The sequence below is a fragment of the Thermobia domestica genome, chromosome 16, assembly GCF_964235325.1.
Source record: "Thermobia domestica chromosome 16, izTheDome1.hap1.1, whole genome shotgun sequence".
In the NCBI taxonomy this organism is placed as follows: domain Eukaryota; kingdom Metazoa; phylum Arthropoda; class Insecta; order Zygentoma; family Lepismatidae; genus Thermobia; species Thermobia domestica.
In genome coordinates this window covers 61677369-61700092 of record NC_137469.1, presented here as the reverse complement: position 1 = coordinate 61700092, position 22724 = coordinate 61677369, and the positions used below count along the sequence as shown (strand labels likewise).

General features: G+C 36.9%; 2 protein-coding genes across 3 annotated transcripts in view; one reads left to right on the top strand and one right to left on the bottom strand.

Annotated features, from left to right (window-relative positions):
* The window catches only part of LOC145673096 (uncharacterized), a 153999-nt gene that overhangs the window by 40356 nt on the left and 90919 nt on the right, over positions 1-22724 (bottom strand). The gene's annotated exons all lie outside the window — the stretch shown is intronic.
* LOC145673095 (carbohydrate sulfotransferase 11) overlaps positions 10934-22724 on the top strand; it is a 53016-nt gene continuing 41225 nt past the window's right edge. The window contains exon 1 of the mRNA XM_081742455.1: positions 10934-11500. Coding sequence (XP_081598581.1) covers positions 11357-11500 — 144 coding nt within the window. The 5' untranslated portion in view covers positions 10934-11356. The remainder of the gene's footprint in view (positions 11501-22724) is intronic.

Below are 22724 nucleotides of genomic sequence, written 5' to 3'. Positions count from 1 at the left end.
GAAAGTTAGTTTCAGAAATGGCTGAAATATAAGCATGACTACAGTCTAAAATACATATGAAACTACATTTGATGATTTTATTGATTCCTGGAGTATGCTCCTACTTACTGAAGTTTCGAAATAGCATGCCTAAGCCTTTAACATGTGTTCTTTCAGCCGGAACACAACGTAATATTACAATACCTGGGGGAAATCTCTCACGCCTTACAGCTTTCAAACCCGAGTTATCGCCCTCGCCCTATAACTGCCTTCGGCAACTCGCTTCAATAACTACCAATACTCTGAGGAATCCAATTCTTCAACGCATACACAAGCTACAATCCCATAATGTAAATATGCACTCGATTCGAACGTATGAATAAAGTGTTGTTAATCTTTTTCTTTTAACTTACCTAGTAATTTGAACTAGTTGCCTTAGGCCTGGTGTACACTATAGGTTAAAATCATAATTAAAATCTCTAATTGTTTACATTTAACAAATTTACTTATTTATTATTTTGAGCTTGTCCACCAACCATCCGAAACTCCACATCACATTTTTGATCAATTATTCAAGAACTTCGTTATGTAGAACAATCACACAGATAGCGACATCTATTAGCGTTAGGTAAGGAAGTGATCACACGTAGTGACATCTATTGACGTTACTTTATTATTAGGAATTACTGTGATACATTTACACGGTTGAGTTTATTACAAGCAATTCTCATTGTGTTACTTATCTACAGCTCACAGATCACAAGAAGAACCCTAAAACAGGGGAAGCGGGGAAAGGTCAACGACACGGTTAAGACCATTTTTGGTTTTTGAGGTGTGGTCTATACTTAGATGTCGTCTGCTACTCTGGGTAAAGTGATCTGTGTGCTATTCCGTGGTGTCATTTGAAACGCGCGTTGTGCTTTGTGTTTCGTGCTTAGTTTCGTTGTGTTTTTCGAATTAGTATGTTTTTAATATTAGAATATACTGTATTTTAGTGTAATGGCGAGCTCTAGGAAGAAAGGCGCGACTATTCATAGTGATTCTCGAGAAATAGTAAGCAACATTGTTGAATTCTGTGACCGCGAATCAAGAGAGAAACAGTGTTTAGTACCTCTTGGTCAAGTCACAAAACGTGCTTCTAGAGCTACGGGTTTGTCTGAATCAACTATAAAAAGAATTCGCAAGGAGTCTCTTACTCGGAAAGTGCATTCTCCGACACGAAAATTGATTTCTTCTGGTAAACACAGGAAAAGACCCGATCACAGAAATGTCATTGCAGACAATTTTGATTTTCGTGTTATAAGAAATTCTGTGAATGAAATGTGTCAGATCACATTGTACCAACATGTGCTAAGCTTTTAACTGTAGAGCGGTATAAAACACACTTCCCTTGAAAAATAGACTCACTGCACAAGGTATTGAGAGAGTATGGTTTCATTTGGAAGAGATGTAACAATAGGAGAAAGGTGCTGATTGAAAGACCAGATACTGTAACGTGGAGCTGTCAAGAGATATCGGGAAAAAAATCGCGCTCTGATATATTTTGATGAAACTCGAGTCGACAGCAACATTACAACAAAGAAGTGCTGGCAGCCAGACGATATCGTAGAGGTCCATGCGAATGCTAGTTCTGCATATCGACTCATAGTTGTGCATGCGGGAAGCATTAATGGATATGTACCGAACGCATGTCTTATATATAAGGCAGGTAGTAGTAAAGGTGATTATCACGGTCAAACGAATGGTGAAAATTTCCAAAAGTGGGTTAGAGAAAAACTTATCCCAAATATTACTCCTCGGTCTGTAATAGTAATGGATAACGCTCCTTACCATTAAGTAGAAGCAGAAAAATTTCCTTCGGGCTATAGCTTGGAAACCGATATGCTCTCCTGACTAAAATCCCGACAAATTAGCTGTGATGAAACCAAGAGGAAGGCGGAATTAAACGCTATAATCCAAGCCAACAAACCTCGTGGGAAAACCTATCGTGTGGACAAATTGCTTGAAGAACATGGCCACACAGTGCTTCGTCTTCCCCCGTACTCATTTTATTTGAACCCGAGAGAACTTAAGTGGGCCAAGATGAAAAAATCTTGAGCTTCACGTTCCACAATTATGCCGGCTAGGCTAAAGAAGATGAAAAATATATACGTGATCATAACACGACAAGGTCACTTTCATTCACAGCACTCCAGGAACTTACCTCAACTGCAATATCATCATGCACTTCAGAAGATTGGAAGGGTTTCTGTCAACATGTCGAAAAGATAGAAAAACAGTATTGGGAGCGGGACGGCTTGATGAAAAATGAGGTAGAAAAAAATTATTTCGTTTGGAGGAACAGAAAATAGCGACAATGAGCCGTCAGATGATTCGGAAGGTGCTTTCGAGGGTGAAACAGATGACAGTGACGAATTGGCACAACCATTATCACAGTAAAGGGTAAGTTCTCTATTTATTTCGTTTTGGCTCTAATTTTTGTTATACTAGCTACAGTGTCAGGCGTTGCAAGGATATTCCTTGGTAAAACATGAAGGTGGATGTTAGGGATACGCACAAGACAGAATTTGAGGCTGTTTCGACTCGAAAACGTCGTGAAGGATGTCTCGTTTCAAAAAGTAAATATGTTTCTATTGGAAGCACAATGTCTCGACTCGAATTTTTTGACGAAAATTCTGTCTCGTCTCGAGCGAAACCCTAGTGGACGTTACCTAAACGGAATCGCAGGTATCACTATTCATCTCAGCAACTCCGAAAAAACTGTGTAATCGACAGTATCATCGGTCGTTTTCGGTTGTTTGTACGCATACCTACCTCCCCTGCCATAGGGGTGTTAAATTCGCAGTATTTCTCTCTAGGCTATAAATGATATTTGTACCAAGTTTGATTGGAATTGCTCGAAACCTATGCTGGCACATACATCATATGATCAGGGGAGGGGCTAGACTACATCTAGTCTTCAAACTGTCCAGTGAAGGGTAAAATCAACTGTCATTTATGCCGTGTAAATTTTGAGGTAAAGGGGGAGCGTACTATAGTCTCTATAGTCCCCCTTGGATCCGCCCATATGTGTATATATACATATATATACGATATATCAATCACTTATATTTGCGAAATACATACTTAAATACAGAACTTTTACGTTTCCCGCAAGAAAAGGGATGTATTAATTAGATAGCATGAGAACTCGCATAGGAAACGACTTGCCGAAACCCCCGTGCGAAAAGTGGGTGAGCCCCTACCTACGTCACACTACTTCTGTTAGGGTTGTTTCTCGTGATCTGTGAGCTGTACATATTTCTTAAGCAGGATTATGTAACATTACAGGATATTAGTATTCCATACTGTGTTTCTGAATTATAAACAGAATACGAATACGAAACTTTAGTGTTATTGAATTACAATAATGAAACAATACGGAATTTAATAAATATTTTGCTTGTCAATCGACAGTAGCGACATCATGCGGCGCAACTTAGCTCTGAACAACCTTGCTGCTGACTCGCAAGTATACCCTATACACCAGTGGTATTCAACCTTTTTCCTCTCGTACCCCTAGACACAGTTCGCTATCCAATTGTGTACCCCTGAAGCTGTTTAAAAGAAATCGAATTTATTAAACTTAATACACATGTTCTGTTGATTAAAAAGGGGGAGACAAATAAAGACCTTACAAAAGGACAATCAGAGTGCCAATCAAAAGACTACTTACAGGGGATAAAGTGCACATCCAAAAAAATATGGGAGATATTCAGTTCTACTGAGGGGGTTTTCTTCTTATCGTCCCTGATAATTCGCACACTGAAGACAATCTTTAAAATTCAAAAAACTAAAAGCAACTTTAGAACTAACATAATTAACCCTTTCAGCTCTAATTTTTTGTTTACTCACAGATTTTATTTTTATTTGGCCCTGTTATTCTTTTTGACTTAAGGAATGAAATACAACAGTTATTTTGTTTGCGGGTGTTATATTTAGAGAATTATGGACGTACAATTTTGCGTGTACAGCTCACAGATGACTAGAAGAACTCTAAAACAGGGGAAGCGAGGAAAGGTCAACGACATGGTCGAGTCCATTTTCGGTGTTTGAGGTGTGGTCTATACTTAGATGTCGTCTGCTACTCCGGGTAGTTATCTGTGTGCTATTCCGTGGTGTCATTTGAAACCCCCTTGCGAAAAGTGGGCGAGCTCATACCTACGTCACACTACTTCTGCTAGGGTTCTTCTCGTCATCTGTGAGCTGTACTAGGGTTGAAATACGTATGTAAAATACAAAATGGCATTAATCAAAACCATCATTGTGATCTACATAGTTTAGAAACTCAAAACAAATCGCTAAAGCAGGAGGAGGATTTATTGCAAATAGTTAGTTTTTGCCAAGAATAAAACATCCTACGTGGCTGAGTTTCGTCCATCGTGATAGCCACTGCAAGTACTCAAAAAAAAAAAAAAAAAAAAACCTGGGTAGCTTCCTGACAACAGATGAAAGCACAAGAGAAATAGTAGAAAGTGATTTGGACAAGTTCAAAGAATACTGACATGAAAACCAGTCATTTTGAATATTCCAGAATAATTATAGCTATTAATCTTAAAATATGATGTACACATATGTTACCGTCAGGGCCAAAAAGGTTAATGAGTAGGGATGGGCATGAGTCGACCTAAAACTCGACTCGACCCGAAACTCGAGTTAAATTCGAGTCGAGTCAAAGGTAATTTTCTCGAGTCGAGTTTCGAGCCGAGTCACTGTTTTGAGGTCGAGTTTCGAGTCGAGTTGAATTTGATAAGTGGCTCGCTCGTTCAGCTCGTTTTGAAATCATAGCCTGATTAGACTGGAAAATCAGAAATGTAAGTAGTAATGTGGAATATTTTTAGTGTTGGTCACGACAAGGGTCACTACTTGCATCTTGTGTCGTCTCAATAACGAGACGACAGTAGATTTTTATAACGAAACAGCCTCAAATGTTGTGAACCCAATATAAGTATGTACTGTAGTTCTTATCATCAAGGCTGAGACCTGCACGGTCGAATTTTTGAGCCCAAATCCCAATCCGGGTAGTGATGCCAACCAGCTCAGCTCGGTTCAATTGAGCGAACAGCTCGAGCCGGCTTGGTTGAGATGAGGCAACGACTAGGCTCACGTAAGCCATCGGATCGAGTTAGCTCCGTTGAAACGAGTCCATCGTCTGCTCAGGTGAGCCATCAGCAAGAGCCAGCTCCGTTGAAACAAGTCCATTGGCTCGGTTCGACTCGGATCAACTAAGTCGATGGCTCGAACCGGCTCGGTTGGGTGAGCTGTTGAATCAGCTTACTTCTCGGTACGGCATGAGCTGTAAACCGAGCCACTCGAGCCCGAATACTAGCTTCTCCGCTATTCAAACCCAGAACCTCGTGACGATGTCCTTACCTTCTGAAGAGTTCTCGATGACCGAGATCTTCAGTCAACTACTTTTTACTATTCAGATACAAACCACCTATCGGTCATGGTTATACCCAGTTATAATAATAATAATAATAATAATAATAATAATAATAATAATAATAATAATAATAATAATAATAATAATAATAATAATAATAATAATAATAAGTAATAGTAGTATTATTGATAATTATATTGTCTCTGTAGGATACATGAAGAAAATACTTGCAACTACACAACTACATAGGATTTGGCTCGACTCGACTCGAAAATCGACCTGAATTCGAGTCGAGTTGCAGGAGGTTTTTCGAGACGAGTTCTCGAGTCGAGCTTAAAGATGTTTGTTTCGAGTGAAGTCGAGTTTCAAAAAAAACTTGCTTGTGCCCATATCTATTAATGAGATGACTGACGTGAGCTTGTTTCCGGGGCACCAACTCCTCGATTCTTGGTCGAATCTTCGAGAGTACGAGAATCAGAGCTGATTCTGGATTCAAGCAAGTTCCGTGCTTCGTTTTTATTGCTGTTAATGCACAGAATCCCTGTTCACACAAATAATGAAATGGAAGAAGTGAAATAGCACTATTTTCGAGAATAAATACAAAGTCACAAATTGGCAAGTTATCGAATTTCATTTGCAGTGAACTGTCAACAGACATTTCCAGCCGACTTTCTTTTAATTTCAAAGGGAGATTACAATTATTCAATGTAGAAGTGATAAAAGGATTTGTTATCCAACCTTTCGTTTTATCTTCTCGCTCGATTTCTAGAAAGCATTTCAGGAACTCTGCACTTAGATTTTGTAGGTAGTGTTTGATTTCTCCAAGACTTCCTCAGTAATACTAACACCATTTTGTTCAGAATGTTCAAAAGCAATTGGGAAAATTGCTAAATTTCCTGTATTGGCACTACATAATTGTTTTTTTTGTTTTGTTTTTTTGTTGTTGTTGTTGTAAAGTTTCCAAAATAGTGGGATTATTTACAAAGGTGTAAAAAATGGATTCATGCGTGTGGAAAAAAATGTGAGACTGTATGCAATAAATGTTAACCGATAAATGTTAATTTCCTTACAATATGCCTACAAGCAAGTCTGAGTGTTGCAGATTGCTCCAATCTGGACAGCGTCAGGGTAATTTCAAATGAGTCATATAATTGTTTTGGAGTCTGCGCTCTTCCGGATTCATTAGTTCCTCTTTTTGTATCGTCTCTTCATGTAGTTTTGGAGTTGTCCAGTATCTGGTGTTGATGGTGAGTCATTTATTCCAGGCATGTTCTTATTCTTTTTCCAGTTTTTTCGAAGTAATCCAAAATACCCAAGCCCGTATTTATATATCGGTGCGCCCCTGTGCTCTAAATAATTTGCCGCCCCCGCACAACATTCCCCTCTCCCGAAAACGACTAATATTAGAGTTGAATTAACAGCTTTTAGGGTCGCTGAGATGAATAGTGGCAGTTTTAATCCAATTCAACTTCAAGGGCATACTCCACTCCCCAGGGTGGGGGGCGAGATTTTGAAAGTAATCGAAAACGACAGATATTAGTGTTTAATTCATAGTTTTCGAGGTCGCTGAGTTTAACGGTATCATTTTTCATGATGTTCAAGTTCATCCTCAACCCTTGAAGTGGGGATGGGAGAGAATGACTTTTTAAAAATAATCAGATAAGCTAGCTAATTAGTAACTACTGGAATTAGAGCAAATTAAACACATTAACATAGTTTCTCGCGTTTGCGCGGGACTCTGCGAGTTGTTAGTTTTAAATATTACTTTATTGGAATATTTAAAAAATCCAAAATTTTGCCGCCTCCTAAATTCTGCCGCCCTGTGCTCGAGCACAGAATAGCACTTACCTAAATACGGGCCTGAAAATACCCTACTTGCTTTATTAGTGTGGTTTTGGATGTTTTGTTTACTTCATTCAAATTTCCTGTTGATTCTGCATCAATTAGAGAATTAGTTTGCGTTGATTCAGGTTCTTTCTCCAGGGATGCTCTCTTTTCCGATTCGGGAATTGCGTAGACGATATTTCCCGTTGGTTCCGCAACAAATTCAAGATTAGTCCTCATTATTCCAGTTTCTTCCTCCAAGGATGCTTTTTCCTCTGATTCGGGATCTAAATATTTCTTATCATCATCTACCATAACAGCTTCATTTCCCCTATGATGTTCTAAAACTTGATTTTTCTCCCTACCAATTCCACTAATCTTTACATTTGAGTATAATTCCTTGATTTAATCTTTTAGCGTTGTTGATGGTTTCCGTAAACTGTAACCAAACTTCTTAATATGCCAATCAATTTCCACGAAGAGTTGGGTCTCCTCTATTCCCATTTTAAACATGAACTTTTGTTTCGGGGTGCAATAGTACTTTTTAAGAGTCAGCAGTACCTCTTTAGGTTTTTTTTTTTTTTTTCCCAGAGACTCATGTCAATTGCAGGAATCTTTATTAATCTTGGATTGATATCGTCCATGATTTCTTCGAAAAAGTTTAATAATGTTTCTAAGTCCTGTAAAAAGGACGCTTTGCAGAAAATGACGTGTATAAATTTAGTTATATTTGTTTACGGAATATACCTTCTGTAATGCTTTAATGATATTGTCACGTTCATCAAGGATTTCCAAATCTCTGAAGGATTCAATATTAAATTTTTCGTGGGAGTTTGCTACTAATTTAGCAAATTCTCTAGGAAAGCTTTCATATTGGGATTAATAAAGTGAAGTATGCATTGATTTTCAGATTTTAGGTTTATTAGGCGTGGTTTCAGAATTAAGGGTCTTTGTGTAAAATAATCCTCTGGAACTTCCGGAATGTTAGTTTTAGCCCAAGACAGGAAATATTCCTTACTTTTGCGTAAATTATAAAATTTCATCCTGTTGTAGTCCCTTGCGTTTTTACATGATATCTTGCTGTTTCGTAACTTGTCTTTTCCAGTTGTTGTCCCATCTGATAGTCGTTATCTTCTGAGTTATTCTTCAGCTGAGGCTCGGTTAACGTAGCCATAATCATATTTGCTGACCTCTCTGTCGTAAAAATATTTATATCTCAGAGATTCTTGCTTAGATTTGGCATTACATTTCTATTTTCTTATTAAGCAAGAGATGTATGCTTTTGGGTTGGTGCTATTTTTGTAGTCATTTTTCTCATGTTTTGTGTCACCGCAATGTCCGCATCTGGTCTCCTGGACTTTGCAGAATTTTGCTATGTGGCCATAGTCCTTTCATTTTGAACATTTGGCCACACTCAAGAATTTCTTCACAGACAGGGATTCGTACATCAAAAATACCAAAAATACCCTCTTGCTGTTAACTATTTTGTTCTATAACTTATGGGGGGCTCAATAGCCAGGTGACATCTGGCTGTATTTTTGGGGCCAGTCCTAAACTTCACTTTGATTTCCCTCTCGGCCTGCTTCCTGTCTGCATCCTATTATCAGTTGTGGGTTTTCCTTTTCCTTTTTTCCATGACTAAGTCTTTCTTCATCTGTTGGTTGAATTGAAGTTTTTCTAAATCTTCCTTTGTTGTCGTTTCAATAATTGGCGTTTTACCTGCTGCTCTTGCAGCCATTATTTTAACCTTCTCTTTGGCCGGGTTGAAGGTTGTTTCTAATTTTTTCCGGATCTCCTTCGGGTCGAGATCCTTATTAACACCTTTCAAAAATATGACTGGGCGTTTTTTTTTTTTTTCAGGGATTCTTGAATGGTTTTCCCTCTGGTTGAATCTTCAGTCACTAAAATTCAAAACACCTGTGGGAAGCGTACCAAAGACTCCGTTGCAAAGAACAATAAATCCAATCTTTAACATGTTTTTAAGTTCCCGCGTGACTAAATGGTTAGGTTGATGTGCTCGCCCGTTTGTGCGGAAAAGCTTATTCAAATTTAGATGTAGTAAGCATATGAAATTCGAATTATACGTGGATGTGCCTCGGTAATAAAAAGGAAACTAAGGTCCTATTCCAAACAATTCGAAACACAACGGCTCATTGGTAAATTTCATTTGGTTTGCAAAACATAGGGGTCGACTATACGAGTAATCTGGGGCTCAAGCACCCATTGGTGATTTTTAATGGTTGCTCAGCACCCAGTATTTTTTTCTCTCTCTTTCTTTTGGCCAATAATGCTAAAGACATTTGGAAGAGTAAAATAAAATCTGAATGTTTTATTTCAGTCTTGTTCAATATAAGGTTTAGGTAATCACTGTCTAAAAAGAAAGAAGAAACTGACACGTTTCGACTTTAAAATATCTTCATTTTCATTTTATTTCCATAGATTAAGGCTCATTGATAATCTTCATTACTCTCAAGGGAACCCCACCACCACTTTGGGAACCACTAGTTTATTGGATCAGTTAAGTACCGAAGTGCAACCACTTATTAAAAAAAAGTAAAAGCGAATTAGGATTAGGAATTAGATTTCTGGGCTTTCGGCATCTATGGTTATCTTAGCCTGTCACGTGCGAGGAGAGATGACGCTCCTCGGCGAATACTGCCCAAGGAAAGAAAGGAATGGAGAAGAAACAAGGAGCCTGGGACCAGTATATCAGGTACGATCTTGGCATTTGCGTAGTGTGAATGAGGAAAACTCAGGAAAATCTTTCTCCGGTGCCTATGTTAAAAAGGACTCCTCATCCAATAATAAGACTCGCATGTTCGAGGATAACATTGTGGCCTCGCATACCGTAGTCGCTAACGCTCTCGCGTTTGGTGCGAGCAGTCCGGCATTTGATTCTCAGATGAGACACTCGGTCGAAAAAGTGTAAAAACTTGTTTCAGGCCGGCTATCATGAGATTTCCTAATTCACACGAGATAAATGTCAGGATGGTACCCTGCATTAATGGTCCCAGCCCGCTTTCATTTTTCCTCACTAATTCCCCGGACAGTGTCATCGCCGAGGAACATCCTCCCTCATACTTGACAGGCTAACATGGTCATAGCTGTAGAAAGCCTAGAAATCTAATTCCTAATGGTGGACAACGCTGTTCTGAATTGTCTCGTTTCCTCAAGCTTTCACTTTCCCCTATTTCTTCCATTATCATTTATTTGCACTAATCATTCATCTCTTTAAAGCTCTTACCTGGCTAAGTGATTAGCGTACGCGCCTTTGGCGTAGGAGACCCGGATTCGATTCCCAGCAGGAGTTCATGTAGTTCGGATTACATGCTAAGCTCTAGGTCCAAGCCTCATATAGCCTCGCTGCTGAAAGGGGCGCTAAACTAAAAAATAAAATAAAATCATCTTTTTAGTCAAAAGACAAATCGCAGAATGCTGAACTAAGGATTTTTTTAATGTTTGTTTCAAAGTTATTTTCGTTGTGCAACAACAATTTTTTTCTCGTATAGCTATAAGATAGACTTGTCATATAAAATTAAGTTACTAGTGTGAATGGCAAACCTTAAGCATCTCATAAAACTGTTCTGTTATGTAATATTGTAGTGGAAAAATTAGGTCTTTACAAAGTTCGTGTTGAAAAGGCTTCAGACCCGATGCGACGCATGCGTCTCACTTTTAAACGATTAACATTGATCTGCCTTCTTTACTGCGAATGTCCCCAGTTACTCGGAGTTGCCGCACTGCTGCAGTGAGTATGTAAAGCTCCGCAAACGTTAGCGCGTGTGTGCTCTGCGTGTGAGAGAGTGAGTGTGTGGTTCTAAAAGTCCTTGTATTTAGAAATGATTTCCTCTGCCCTCCTCTCGATGTTACCACACATGTTACATACGAACTTCGAGGCTTTAAAGTTATATACTTCATCTGTTGAAAACGTTTTCAACTCGTTGATATGAAATGCTCAATTCTTCACCGGGTCCTGCCAAAGATGAGAATTGTTTGGAACAATAAAGCGAGTATTTATGAAAAAATATGCAAATATTAAATTTTTGATTCTGAAAAAGTCTTCCAAAACCAAATCAAATGCATAGCTAGCCTGCCTTGTGACTTTCCATATAAACGAACCTGACGGCGATGGTGATGATGATGAAGATGATCCGAAGTCTAGGTCGCATTGCTAAACGATGTGTTCTGGTCTTATTTTTCTGCCTTGTACTTTTGTTTCTCTGCCGAGACATAACACGAAGAAGGGTATGGTCTCGACATTATAATCATGAAGTAAGTAAATATAGATTCTTCTTTATTTATTCTAGTTTAAAAATAAATAATCACATCAAAGTAATCACTAAGAACTACCAAAACATTACTACTTAAATTAAGCCGGCTGACAAAATAGAGTAGTATTTATAGGGAAACATATAAATATAACAAAGGGGTGTCACTACATTGTATGCCTTGCAATATAGAGAATATGCTTTTGATAACGTTCCCGAAATGGAAGAAGTTGTTCTTAATTTTCTGGGAGAATATGAGAGAGATTCGGCAAAATTCTTCGCTGGCGGTCACAAAAATGCCGTAATGTATTCGAGTGAGTCTCATTATCCATTTAATCATAACAATTAATAATTTAATTTCTTGTCGTGTTTCTTTTTTCTTCAGTTTAGGACAGTGATGGGCAAACTACGGCCCGCGGTCTCCCGAAAAGCTCCACTCATGCCGAGACATTCCTAATTTAATGAATGAACGCACTGGCTGCAATTGTTGTTTTGAATAACTTATAGAGGCCCACCTGAAGTATTTTTTCTTTGACTTAATAATAATAATAATAATAATAATAATAATAATAATAATAATAATAATAATAATAATAATAATAATAATAATAATAATAATGTTTGTCCATTACTGTTTAGAGCATACCCGGAACAGTGAACTTAAATAAACAATCAACATTAAACTAAATATTTAGAATGTTTGTGTTTAAATTATATTTAGAATTCTAATTGATAACATCTTGTACTTCCCAACAGATTAGCAGTGTTTTACTTCGTTAATATTGTAATAAACAAAACCAAACTTCTATTTATTTATTTATTTATTTTAATCTTTCGGAGGTGAAGTTGTGTGGTAAATTTCCCCAGATAAATTTTACTAGTCCCAATACTTTCCGAATAAATGATATCGTCACGATTGTAAGTTCCTTGTTATATTGAATAACCCACAATCCAAGTTTTAAATATAATTTTGGAGTGGCACAAAAGATTTTTCTGTGAATTACAGGGATAGTGGTCCAAATTAAAGACATGAAGCCATTTATTCTGCATTGATCCGTTCATTTATAAGATACTGATAGCAGAAATATGAGGGAACAAACTTATGAACTCGACTGAACATGGTAGGGGAGAGTTCTACACTCTTTCATTAACTAACGTGACCACCTATCTATTAAAATGTTACAATAGCAATTAAAAGCGCCTGAGCTCCAACCTATAACTTTCGCTTTCAAATCTTTCATTTACGGTTATGTGTGATTTCACGTTTAACAGAGACAAACATTTTGAGTATTTGTACTTTGAATAGTCTAAATTAGTTAAGTATATCTTTTTCATAAAGTTTATGATATAAAATTATTGTTCAAAGCCTTTGCATTTTAATAAGCCTTCTCTAAAATTAATGCATGTGAATTGTGCTTCTATCTTCCGAGTTCTTTTAAACTATGTTTACATGTTTGTGGTCAATCCTTTCGACAATGAGATATCGGAAACTACAGGCTCTAGAAAGATGACGTTTTCACTGATCAATTGGAAATTGTGCGTAGATTATCCAGTTCCAATTGAATATTTTTTTAAAAAAGCATGGCCATTATTTCTTTATTACATTTTTTTAGGGTACACTGGAAGCGTTGAAATTAAAAAAAAAAAAAAAAGCTAAAGCATCATATCCTATGCGTTATACATTCCAACACCACAATGTTGTATATTGGGGTTGTATATATCTCAGGTGTTTGTTCCATGGCCAAATAATAGCGAAAAAGGAAGGATAACCATTTCTCGAGTCTAAGATAAATTTTTATTTTTTGAGTGTTTTGTCCAATGAACACCATATATAACTGACATTATAATTAATTGTATATGTAATGTATTTGCTTATTACATACTGCATGCAAGAAGAAAGAAAACACTGGTCATACATGAATTAGAAACTCCAACCGGAAGTAGGCTCAAATTTTGCAAACGGTGCGAGACATTGAGAAAAAATAATCGAAAAAATCTCCCCTTTATGATACCCCTTGCCGATTTTTTTTAAAAATCAAGACGTCTTTCACTTGTGTCTGTACATATGTTGTGAGGAATGAGAAGAAGATTTAAGTTCATAGCGAATGATGTGCTGTGTAGAGAGCGCAGGTTCAGCTAGTTTGTTTTAAAAGGTTTCGTGCTGAAATGAAATCTTTAAGTTTTACGTCTCACACTTATGCCGGTTAGGCTAAAGGAGACGGTGATGATGAGAGAGTGAAATGGTGGAAAGAAGAAAGTGGGAGGCAACGGGAGAACCCCGAGAAAACCCATGAGCACGGTGTTTGTCCACCACAAAGTCCACACAGGGTTTCGTGCTGATTCGAGTCTCATGTCTTTCTCTCTCTCTCTCCAGGGTACAAACACAAACAAAGATTGAGTTGAGTTGATTTTCAATTTTACGTCCCTTTCAGCAGCAAGACTATATAAGACGGGACCTACTAATTAACGTGGAATCCGAAACACGAGTTCCCGCCGGGAATCGAACCCATGTTCCCCACGACAAAGGCACGTACGATAACCGCTTAGCCACGAAGGACAAATAGAGATGTAACGAGGTGTGTACGGAAGTATATGTCGTATACTTAGATGACCACATTCAGAAAATAATAATAATAATAATAATAATAATAATAATAATAATAATAATAATAATAATAATAATAATAATAATAATAATAATAATAATAATGTGTTTCGTTTCACATGTGAAATTACAATAGACTTCTAAACTATGCGAATTCAATACTCTAACTTGGAGTAGTACATCTTTAACTACTGGTTGCAACTTGCAATATATTAATAAGATCAAAGATAGAACCTGTTCCTTGGATGCTGAATCCATATCAAAAAGAAATTACTCGCTATACTTACTGTGTTTGTTCTATGTCGATAAATGTTGAAACCGGTAGTACTTAACTTGAACAATTTCCGGTTTGAATAGAGCGTTAACGAAGGAAACAGAGCCTATTCTTGGAACGCTGAATCGATTGCAAAAACCGAATCTCGATACCTTTTAATGTTTTTGCTCTATGGAAATCAGTATTGAAACCGGAAGTCATTGTAAATTCAAACCACTTCTGGTTTTATCATAGTGTTGTGGGTTGTGATGACATGTTTTCTTGAGGCAGAATCTGAATCGATTGCAAAAAACCGCTTGTCGCTATCTGTTACCATTATTGTTCTACGGCGATAAGTGTTGAACCCGAAAATGGTAAATCTGAACTACTTCCGGTTTGAATAGAGGGTTAAGACAGAAGATGGAATCTATTCTTGATACAATGCATCGATTGCAAAAAATCGCGATCTCGATATCTCTTACAGTTTTTGCTCTGTAGAAATCAGTATTAAAACCAGAAGTAATATTAAATTTTAACGACTTCTAATGTTAGTGTTACGGGTAGTCATGGCAAGTTACTTTGAGACGCAGCATCGTTTGCAAATAAATAAATAAATAAATAAATAAATAAAAGTTATCTGTTGCCGTTTTTGTTCCATGGCGACAAATATTGAAACCGGAAATGGCTACTCTGAACCACTTCCGACTTGAATAGATGGTTAATGGAACCGATAATGCCTATTCTTGGGACGCGGAATCGATTGCAAAAAAAAAAAAAAAAAAAAAAAAAAGTTTCTCGATATATCTATTTTTGCTCTGAAATCTGTCGACAGACGTAAGGATGGACAAAGTTGTTCTGTAAGACTTTAGACACATGCATGTAGCATAGGTTGGAAGGCTAATAAAACGACACTTGGCAAACTGGTATATTTTATCAAACCGTAGGTCATTATATTGTCATTCATGCTAGTAAAGATGTTTCTAGCTTTTCAAGTAACCTGATATTTATGCATTGAACTTTATTCCAATTATTTATTATAACATTTAACAGGAATTACGATTAGGGTCATCAATTGTCTCTTTATGTATTTTAACAATCTCTTGCAGAAGGCTTGATGTTTGGAAAACTTTAGGAACCCATACAAGAAATTACTAGTAGAACTAACTAGGTTCCTAGGAATAGAATGGTGTTAAAATAAAAAGACACTTTGCGTTCCATTTGCATCTTCCTCGGGACATCGTACGACTTTCTGAAAATAGGGATAGTCCCGTTAGAAACGCCACGTCTGGTCATCCTACCGTAGGTATGTCAAATCCGCGGCTCGCGGGCCGCATGCGACCCCTGACTAATATTTTTTCCACTCTCTTGGTTCACCCCAAGAAAACAAAAATAATAAACTATATGTAATTTACTTGTTTTCCAGATTGTAATGATGTAATAATAATAAACTTCACAAGATCTCATGGCTTAAATCAGTGATAATTTTGTGTTTTCTTCGATTTGGAAAGCATATTGACCTACTCTGGGCTTACTTATTACACAGAAATGCGCTGGCTTGCCTGCTCCACAGTCCTCAAAAGTTTGGAGCTTGAGAGATTACATTTGCCACTCTTTGGATATCAAAGGACAAAACACCAGCTTATAGGAAGATCTTTTGTAATTACATCTTTCTTTTATGGTCGTTATAATGAAATATCTGTCAAATTTGAATTTGAAACTTTAAGAAAAAGATACAATTATTATGAACATGAATGATCGGGTAAAAAGATTCGAGCGCAAGTTACTGGTCGTGGAGAAGCAGTTTAGAAAACAAGACGCTTTCCTCAATTTGTGCTAAATAAAAACAAGTTCAAGGGATCCTGTTTTAGAAAAGTGTACGGAGAAGCGACAGCGTTTCCAGACTGACGTCGCACAAGAAAGGTTCCGCGATATTGGACCTATCGAAGATGAGCTCGGCCTGTTTTCTGCTCCTTTTTCAGATCCACGTTGAAAAATGCGGAATTTACAGAAATTCTGCGTGATCGTACATGATTTCCACGTCGGTAATGCAGGGTACATAATACGTAGTGTGGAAATGGTTTCGCATATAAAAGTGAGGATAGGAGGGAGAGTAACCTTGATATCTGAACCTACTTTTACGTAGACGGTTATATAATGAACAGAGTAGTGACCACAAAGCTTCATAACTACAAGATTTCTTTGGAGGAAAAGTTTACAAACGAATAACTTATTAGACTGTGAAGGTTCATTTTTAAGACAACTGACCGTGAAGGTTACAGGAAAGTAGAAAGTGAAATTTAGGCTGTGTTCTAAGAAATGCGACAGTTATAAAAAGATACAATCAATTTTACTCAACTGGATACGTATAAACAGAGCCGTAGCTATAGGTTTCGGCGCCCCCTACATTTTTTTTTATTTATTTATTTATTTTTTTTTTTTTTACAAATAAGAGAAATACCTTTTGTTGTTATGCTGCGCTGAATTTTTTATCAAGCTGCTTTGACCAACCTTTATGTGTACGAGCTGTCTTCAAGAGGATTATTTTGGGCGTTTTGTTAAACTTGACAAAACTACCTTTGGTTGCATACAAATCCACATGGAGAATAGTTATGGAAATTAACAACTATTTACATACGATTGATAAGAAATGAAATTTCAATACATTAGAAACTATATGCTTTAAAATGTTCGAAATGGGTGACAGCATCAATTTCCAGTAATAATTGTAAAGCTTTGTAATTTTATTTTGTATCTGGCCACATAAATAGCATTTTAATTTCGATTATTTTACGGTAAAAAATATCTTGTGAAATGTAACGGAGGTGCAGAAGGAGCCTTCTATATGAATTTCTTAATATTGATCGATGTGGTGAAGAATATGTTTAATGTTTGTACTTAATTTAAAAATATAGTTCGGCTACTACATTTGTTTGAAATTATAGTAACTACTTAATTTCTTAATGAATGAAAATTCTGAATTTAAAGTTACTTATTATTAATTAACATATTGAAAATACACTAACTTACTTACACACACGTACATATCGACATATCAACTATATATATATATATATCTTTTGTATATATCTTTTGTATGTATGTATCTTTTGTATGTAGATAGGCAGATAAAAATATCACAAAAAATACGTATGCACAAAAATATCCTGACGATACAAGTAGTTGATGGAGAAATAATGGCAATAAATTCCTTCAAATTGGAAGCATTTCATACGTCAATGGAATAAAAAATCACTGGTAGTGATCTGTCTTTGAAAAAGACGAAATTCGTTGGGTTAAGTTCTAACCCGTTAAGCTTCTATTTTACAACTGCTTGAAGTTCGAAATGTTATTATTTCCTTTGTTTACTTTCATTTTTAATATTCCAACCAAAACAGCAGCTTGTGTATGTCTCTTCACTCCTCTCATTTTCATATCTTCATTCTCACTGTCGCACAGTAGGGCCAAACCTGGCAATTTTTGGCAGAAACCCGAAAATGAAGAAAGAGATTGACGCGAAATAATTTGTTATAATGAAACTTAACCGTGTACACATAAGATAGTGTGCAGTACAGGAAGTGGTAGCAGCTTACAATGACCTCATGGCACGCGTAAACTTTGTTATCCGCCGAAGACGAAGATGCGCTGTTTAGTGACAGAAGTTAGGAAGTTCACTTAGAATGCGACTATCCCTATAGCGCGTATAGATATTCAGCGGCTGGTAAACATGGTGACACGACCAACAGGCATGTATTGTATCGTTTTGTATATTTAGAATGTTGATGTGATGTGTGATAGTACTACATAATATAATTTGAAAATGCTGTGGTACTGATAGCATATAAATTATGGTCTAATGATAAAGTGGCATTTTTAGTAGAAAATATGACTTATCATGTCTATGTTTTTTTAATATGTCGTAGCGGAAACATTGTTCTTACTGTACCGTAAGACGGGGTTACTTTGCACATCAGGGGTTACTTTGCACAAAACATGAAAAGAGTTTCAAAGTCCTCTGTCGGCAAAACCATGAACAGTAAAGAGGAAATTTCAACTGCCACCGTAAGATAGAACATCTAACTGTATTTTGGCTATAATGTTGGCGGTTAACATCAGTTCTAATTACCGGGAGGGTTCGTTGTTCTAGAGGTAAGGAAAGCAGTCAGTGTAAAGGCCGCCAAAATTTAAAAGATATCACCTACAAGAATTTTCGTCAAAATTAAGTCAGTTTCGTAGAATACTACTGTGTATAATGGAACTTTGATGCAATAGTTGAAATTGAAATGTAAGGCGGTTTTAGCCTCTACTCGGGGTTACTTTGCACGGGTCCAAAATACCATTTAGATAGGAAATTATTACTACTGGAACCTCCTGCATTCTAGATTTAGGTAAATTTCCTATTTAGGTAGATGCCGGAATGAATTTCTTGTTGGAAAATAAATTATGAACAGTGGCTGATCCAGAAAAGTAGTTTGAGAGGTGCTTCACTCACAAAGGCTTCGTTTCTTTTAGAAATTACTATTTTTTTTGGGGGGGAGGGGGGGGGTCTTGAATCTTATACGCATAAGAATTACTAACATTACATTTTTTAAAAAAGAAATCATGCAATTTGGGTGTGTTTCAGCCTGAAAGTATCAAACCCCGAAAATCTTCCACTGATTACGGTTGGGATGATATTCTTGGACATTAGGAATAGCCAAGGCAAATCAGTTCACGGGGATTTTTTTTTCTTCCTGAGTTGGCATTTTTGTGGGACATATGCTAAATTAATAGAATGTTGTTTCTGTGCCGGTACCAGAAAATACATAATTTTCTTTACAAATACCGATAATTCAAACTAAGTACTAATACTGGTACCATCATTCTAGTATCAATATTTGTAGACTGCATGCAGTCTTGTGTAGGAAGTGAAATGTATAAATACTGAAGGGAAAACATTGCCCGGAAACGTTATGTTCGTATGTTAAACATACTTTACTTTGGGGTTACTTTGCACCAAAATTTGTATTTCAATAACTATGGTTACACTGAATGTTTACTAATGAAACTGCAGTAATGTCTTCCTTATATATGTAGCTATTATATGTTTAAAATACAGTGTTCTAAATCATTATGTTTGTAAGTTACATGCGATTATGTTTAAAATCGCTTAAATCTTGTGCAAAGTAAGATTTACGGTATGTAAAGAAATATCCTGCATATATTTGCACTTTTGGGCGCATGAAAATGTTTTAGGAAAAACGGATTCTGCATGTAGTGCTACTTTTGAATTGAGCTTGGTCGAATGTAAGAGCAAATGTTAGGTTATTAGACGTGTAATTCCCATGCACGCACTGCTAAAGTTGAATATAAGCCGAGTCTGGGAATTTTTCCCCCAGACCTCGTTGGGGGCTTCACAACCAGGTCCAATCTTGTTCCCAACATCTAGAACATACTTCACGGGCATTCACTCACAAATATAAACTCTAGTCAACCATATTTGATTAATGGTCGAAACATTTTGAAACCCAATGTTTGATAAACAATCTACGGACCATAAGGAAGCACAATATTAAAGATGGTGTTGAACAATTCAGTGTTTATTTTTTTCGTGATGCGTGCACAGATGTGAGACTGGAATCAACTGTAATGAGCCTCCGCTCGCTCCAACTCAGAGTGTTCTAATCAAAGCCCTGAAACGAGCCCACGTGTTGCACGATGCAGGATATGAAACAACCTGAACAGGTTATCGACGCGTGTAAATTACAATATGTTTAATATATCTGATAATGTATTCATATCGAGAACTTGTGATGAGTCCTAGCATCATCATTGTCATAACGAATTCTCCACAACTTTGAAATAATTTTGAGAAGCAAGACATTTTCTTTAATATTATTCTTTAGTTGTAAATTGTATAATTACACTTTTTACTTTCACGCGCAAGAGTGTAAGCCAATAGTAAATTGTCAAATCAAAGCATACTGCCTACGCGCGTGTTTATGCTAATCACATAATATGTTATGTAATTTAGGCGCGAATATAAGGAATATTCTGTTTTGTGATGTAAAACTCAACATTTTTTATGAAATAATGTCGAAATAACAAACATTTCAGTCTACGGATTTTCTTTTACATTTTCAAAGATATGTTTATATAGTGCATTTTGGTGCGTGCCACCTAAGATTTTTTTTTTTTTTTTTTTTTTTGTTATTTGCTTGTAAATTTACTTCGTCCAAATCTTTCTTCTACATACTGAATGCATTATTGTAGCTACTGTACACACCGAACTAATTGGTTTTCTTACAATTTTCTGCTTCATATTGCGCATTTCTAGTGCTTTGGCCCCACTGTGCGTCGTGATTCGGCAGAAAAGCGGGATTAACAATCCGTACTCTACTATCAAAACGCCGAACACGTATTTCAAACTTTGATCGTTTCTGATTTCAAGAACGTTCCTGCGTACACTACAAGTCATTACTTGGCAACATGTATATCACATCCTCAAAATAGCTTTCTTTAAGTAATATGTAAAAACTTATTGAAACGTTTGGATTGCAAGCAAGAAAATTTTTAAAATCTATTTCTTTGAAACCAACAACAATATTGATTTAATAGGGCGCCAATACTTTTTCGGGGCGACGCGTCGTTTACTCATTTCCAACACTTTTTCTTTCTTCTTGCTCGTTCGGTGCTCTCTTGCTATCAGCGTGACCGCCCCGTTCTCCCCCCCCCCTCCAAAGGCTACTGCTCTGCGTATAAATATGTAGTATGCACTTATATGATAGTTGCGGCGTGGTAGACTGTTCTCTAAAGTCCAGACAAGGGGTAATAAGAATGACGAAAAAAAGAAAATACTGATCATGACTCCTTGGTCCAATTTATTTCAGAGGCTACTGTAGTAAGTAGTAGGAGGTAGGCCTCTCTCTCAAAGAAAGTAATCATCAAATGTTTATGAAAAGATCCTAATACGAAAACACCAATGCGTAGCCCGAACCTTCGGATATTTATTTCAAATTGTTGGGATGTAAAGTTGATAATTAAATGATGCTGTAACGGAAGGTACAACAAAGTTGGTTGGGGTGGGGCTTAATATTCTGAAGTTATCAAAAAAAAAAAAAAACTTGGTTGATAAGGGACCCATACACGCAGATACATGCATGAAGAAACCTTCCAACATGCATGAAAAATGATAAAACCGCAGGCAAGTTGATCGTGTATGGCCTCGTTCATGCATATTGAAAGTTTTCCAAATCTGTAAACATGCATTATGATTTTGCCGTTCTTCATGCATGTTTACCATGTATGTGCTCGTTCATGCAAGTTGGTTGTTCTATATTTACAGGGGTGCCCACAAAGGGGGGCTATGACGCAAACTGCGTCATTGAAATATTTTGGGGGGTTAAAAATCTATATAAATATGTTTGAGGGGGTGTAAAAATTAATCGAAAAGATTTTTTTTTCATGGAAGAACACCTATGGATAGACAATTGGGGGGTGCGTCATGGACATAAGGGGGGCACCACTGTGTATTTAGGTTCGCCAATGATGACAGCGGAAGAAATCACGTGACTCTCCTCCGTAATGGCAACGTCGTTAACGATGGATTATCTTCTAGTAAGTTGGACAGCAAGTTGGTACGTGTGTGGGTAAAAAAAAGTCTTCAAACATGCAGACGAAACACATATTTAATGCAAGTGTGTGTGTCTATGTCTCCCTAAATACAGATCATACAGAGTGTGGTGCCTTTTTTGGCTCTAATTATGTGTTTGGAAGACGGATTGATCTTGTGAGATCTGATACGATGATGAGAAGTGTAGTACTAAAGCTGAAGAAATGGGTTTCTTTAAAATAATAAAGAATTTTGAGAGATCATTTTGGTGGAAAGAATTAGGTTTAGGAGTCTAGTCAACTTGGCCTAGCTGACATGCATGACATTGCTTTAACTTGGATTTAAATATCGTTTGGATTGTCACCAATCAACTTTGCGACCCCGAATACTACGGATTCGATAATAATTATGGTCATTTTGGATATTTCATTTTTCGCCCCTTCTCAACCGCGCGCCGATGAGAACGGGGGGGGGGGGGAATTCGATCGAGTAAATGTTTTTGAGTCAGATCATGTGGTACCCAAACGTCGAGGTTCTTTTCGTAGACAGGTTTTCTCAAATAATAATAATAATAATAAAAATAAAAAAATAATGCTGTTTAGTGATGGATGTTTAGGTTATGCCATGATTCCTTACATCTCGATCTTACTCGATATTTGCCAGAGTATCATTCACTGTTTCTGTGATTGGCCGTCCACTGGGAAGAACATCTTGACATCAAAATTACCAGAAGGAAAGCGACTGAAAGATATTTTGGCTGATGCTTTCCATAACGATTCTTC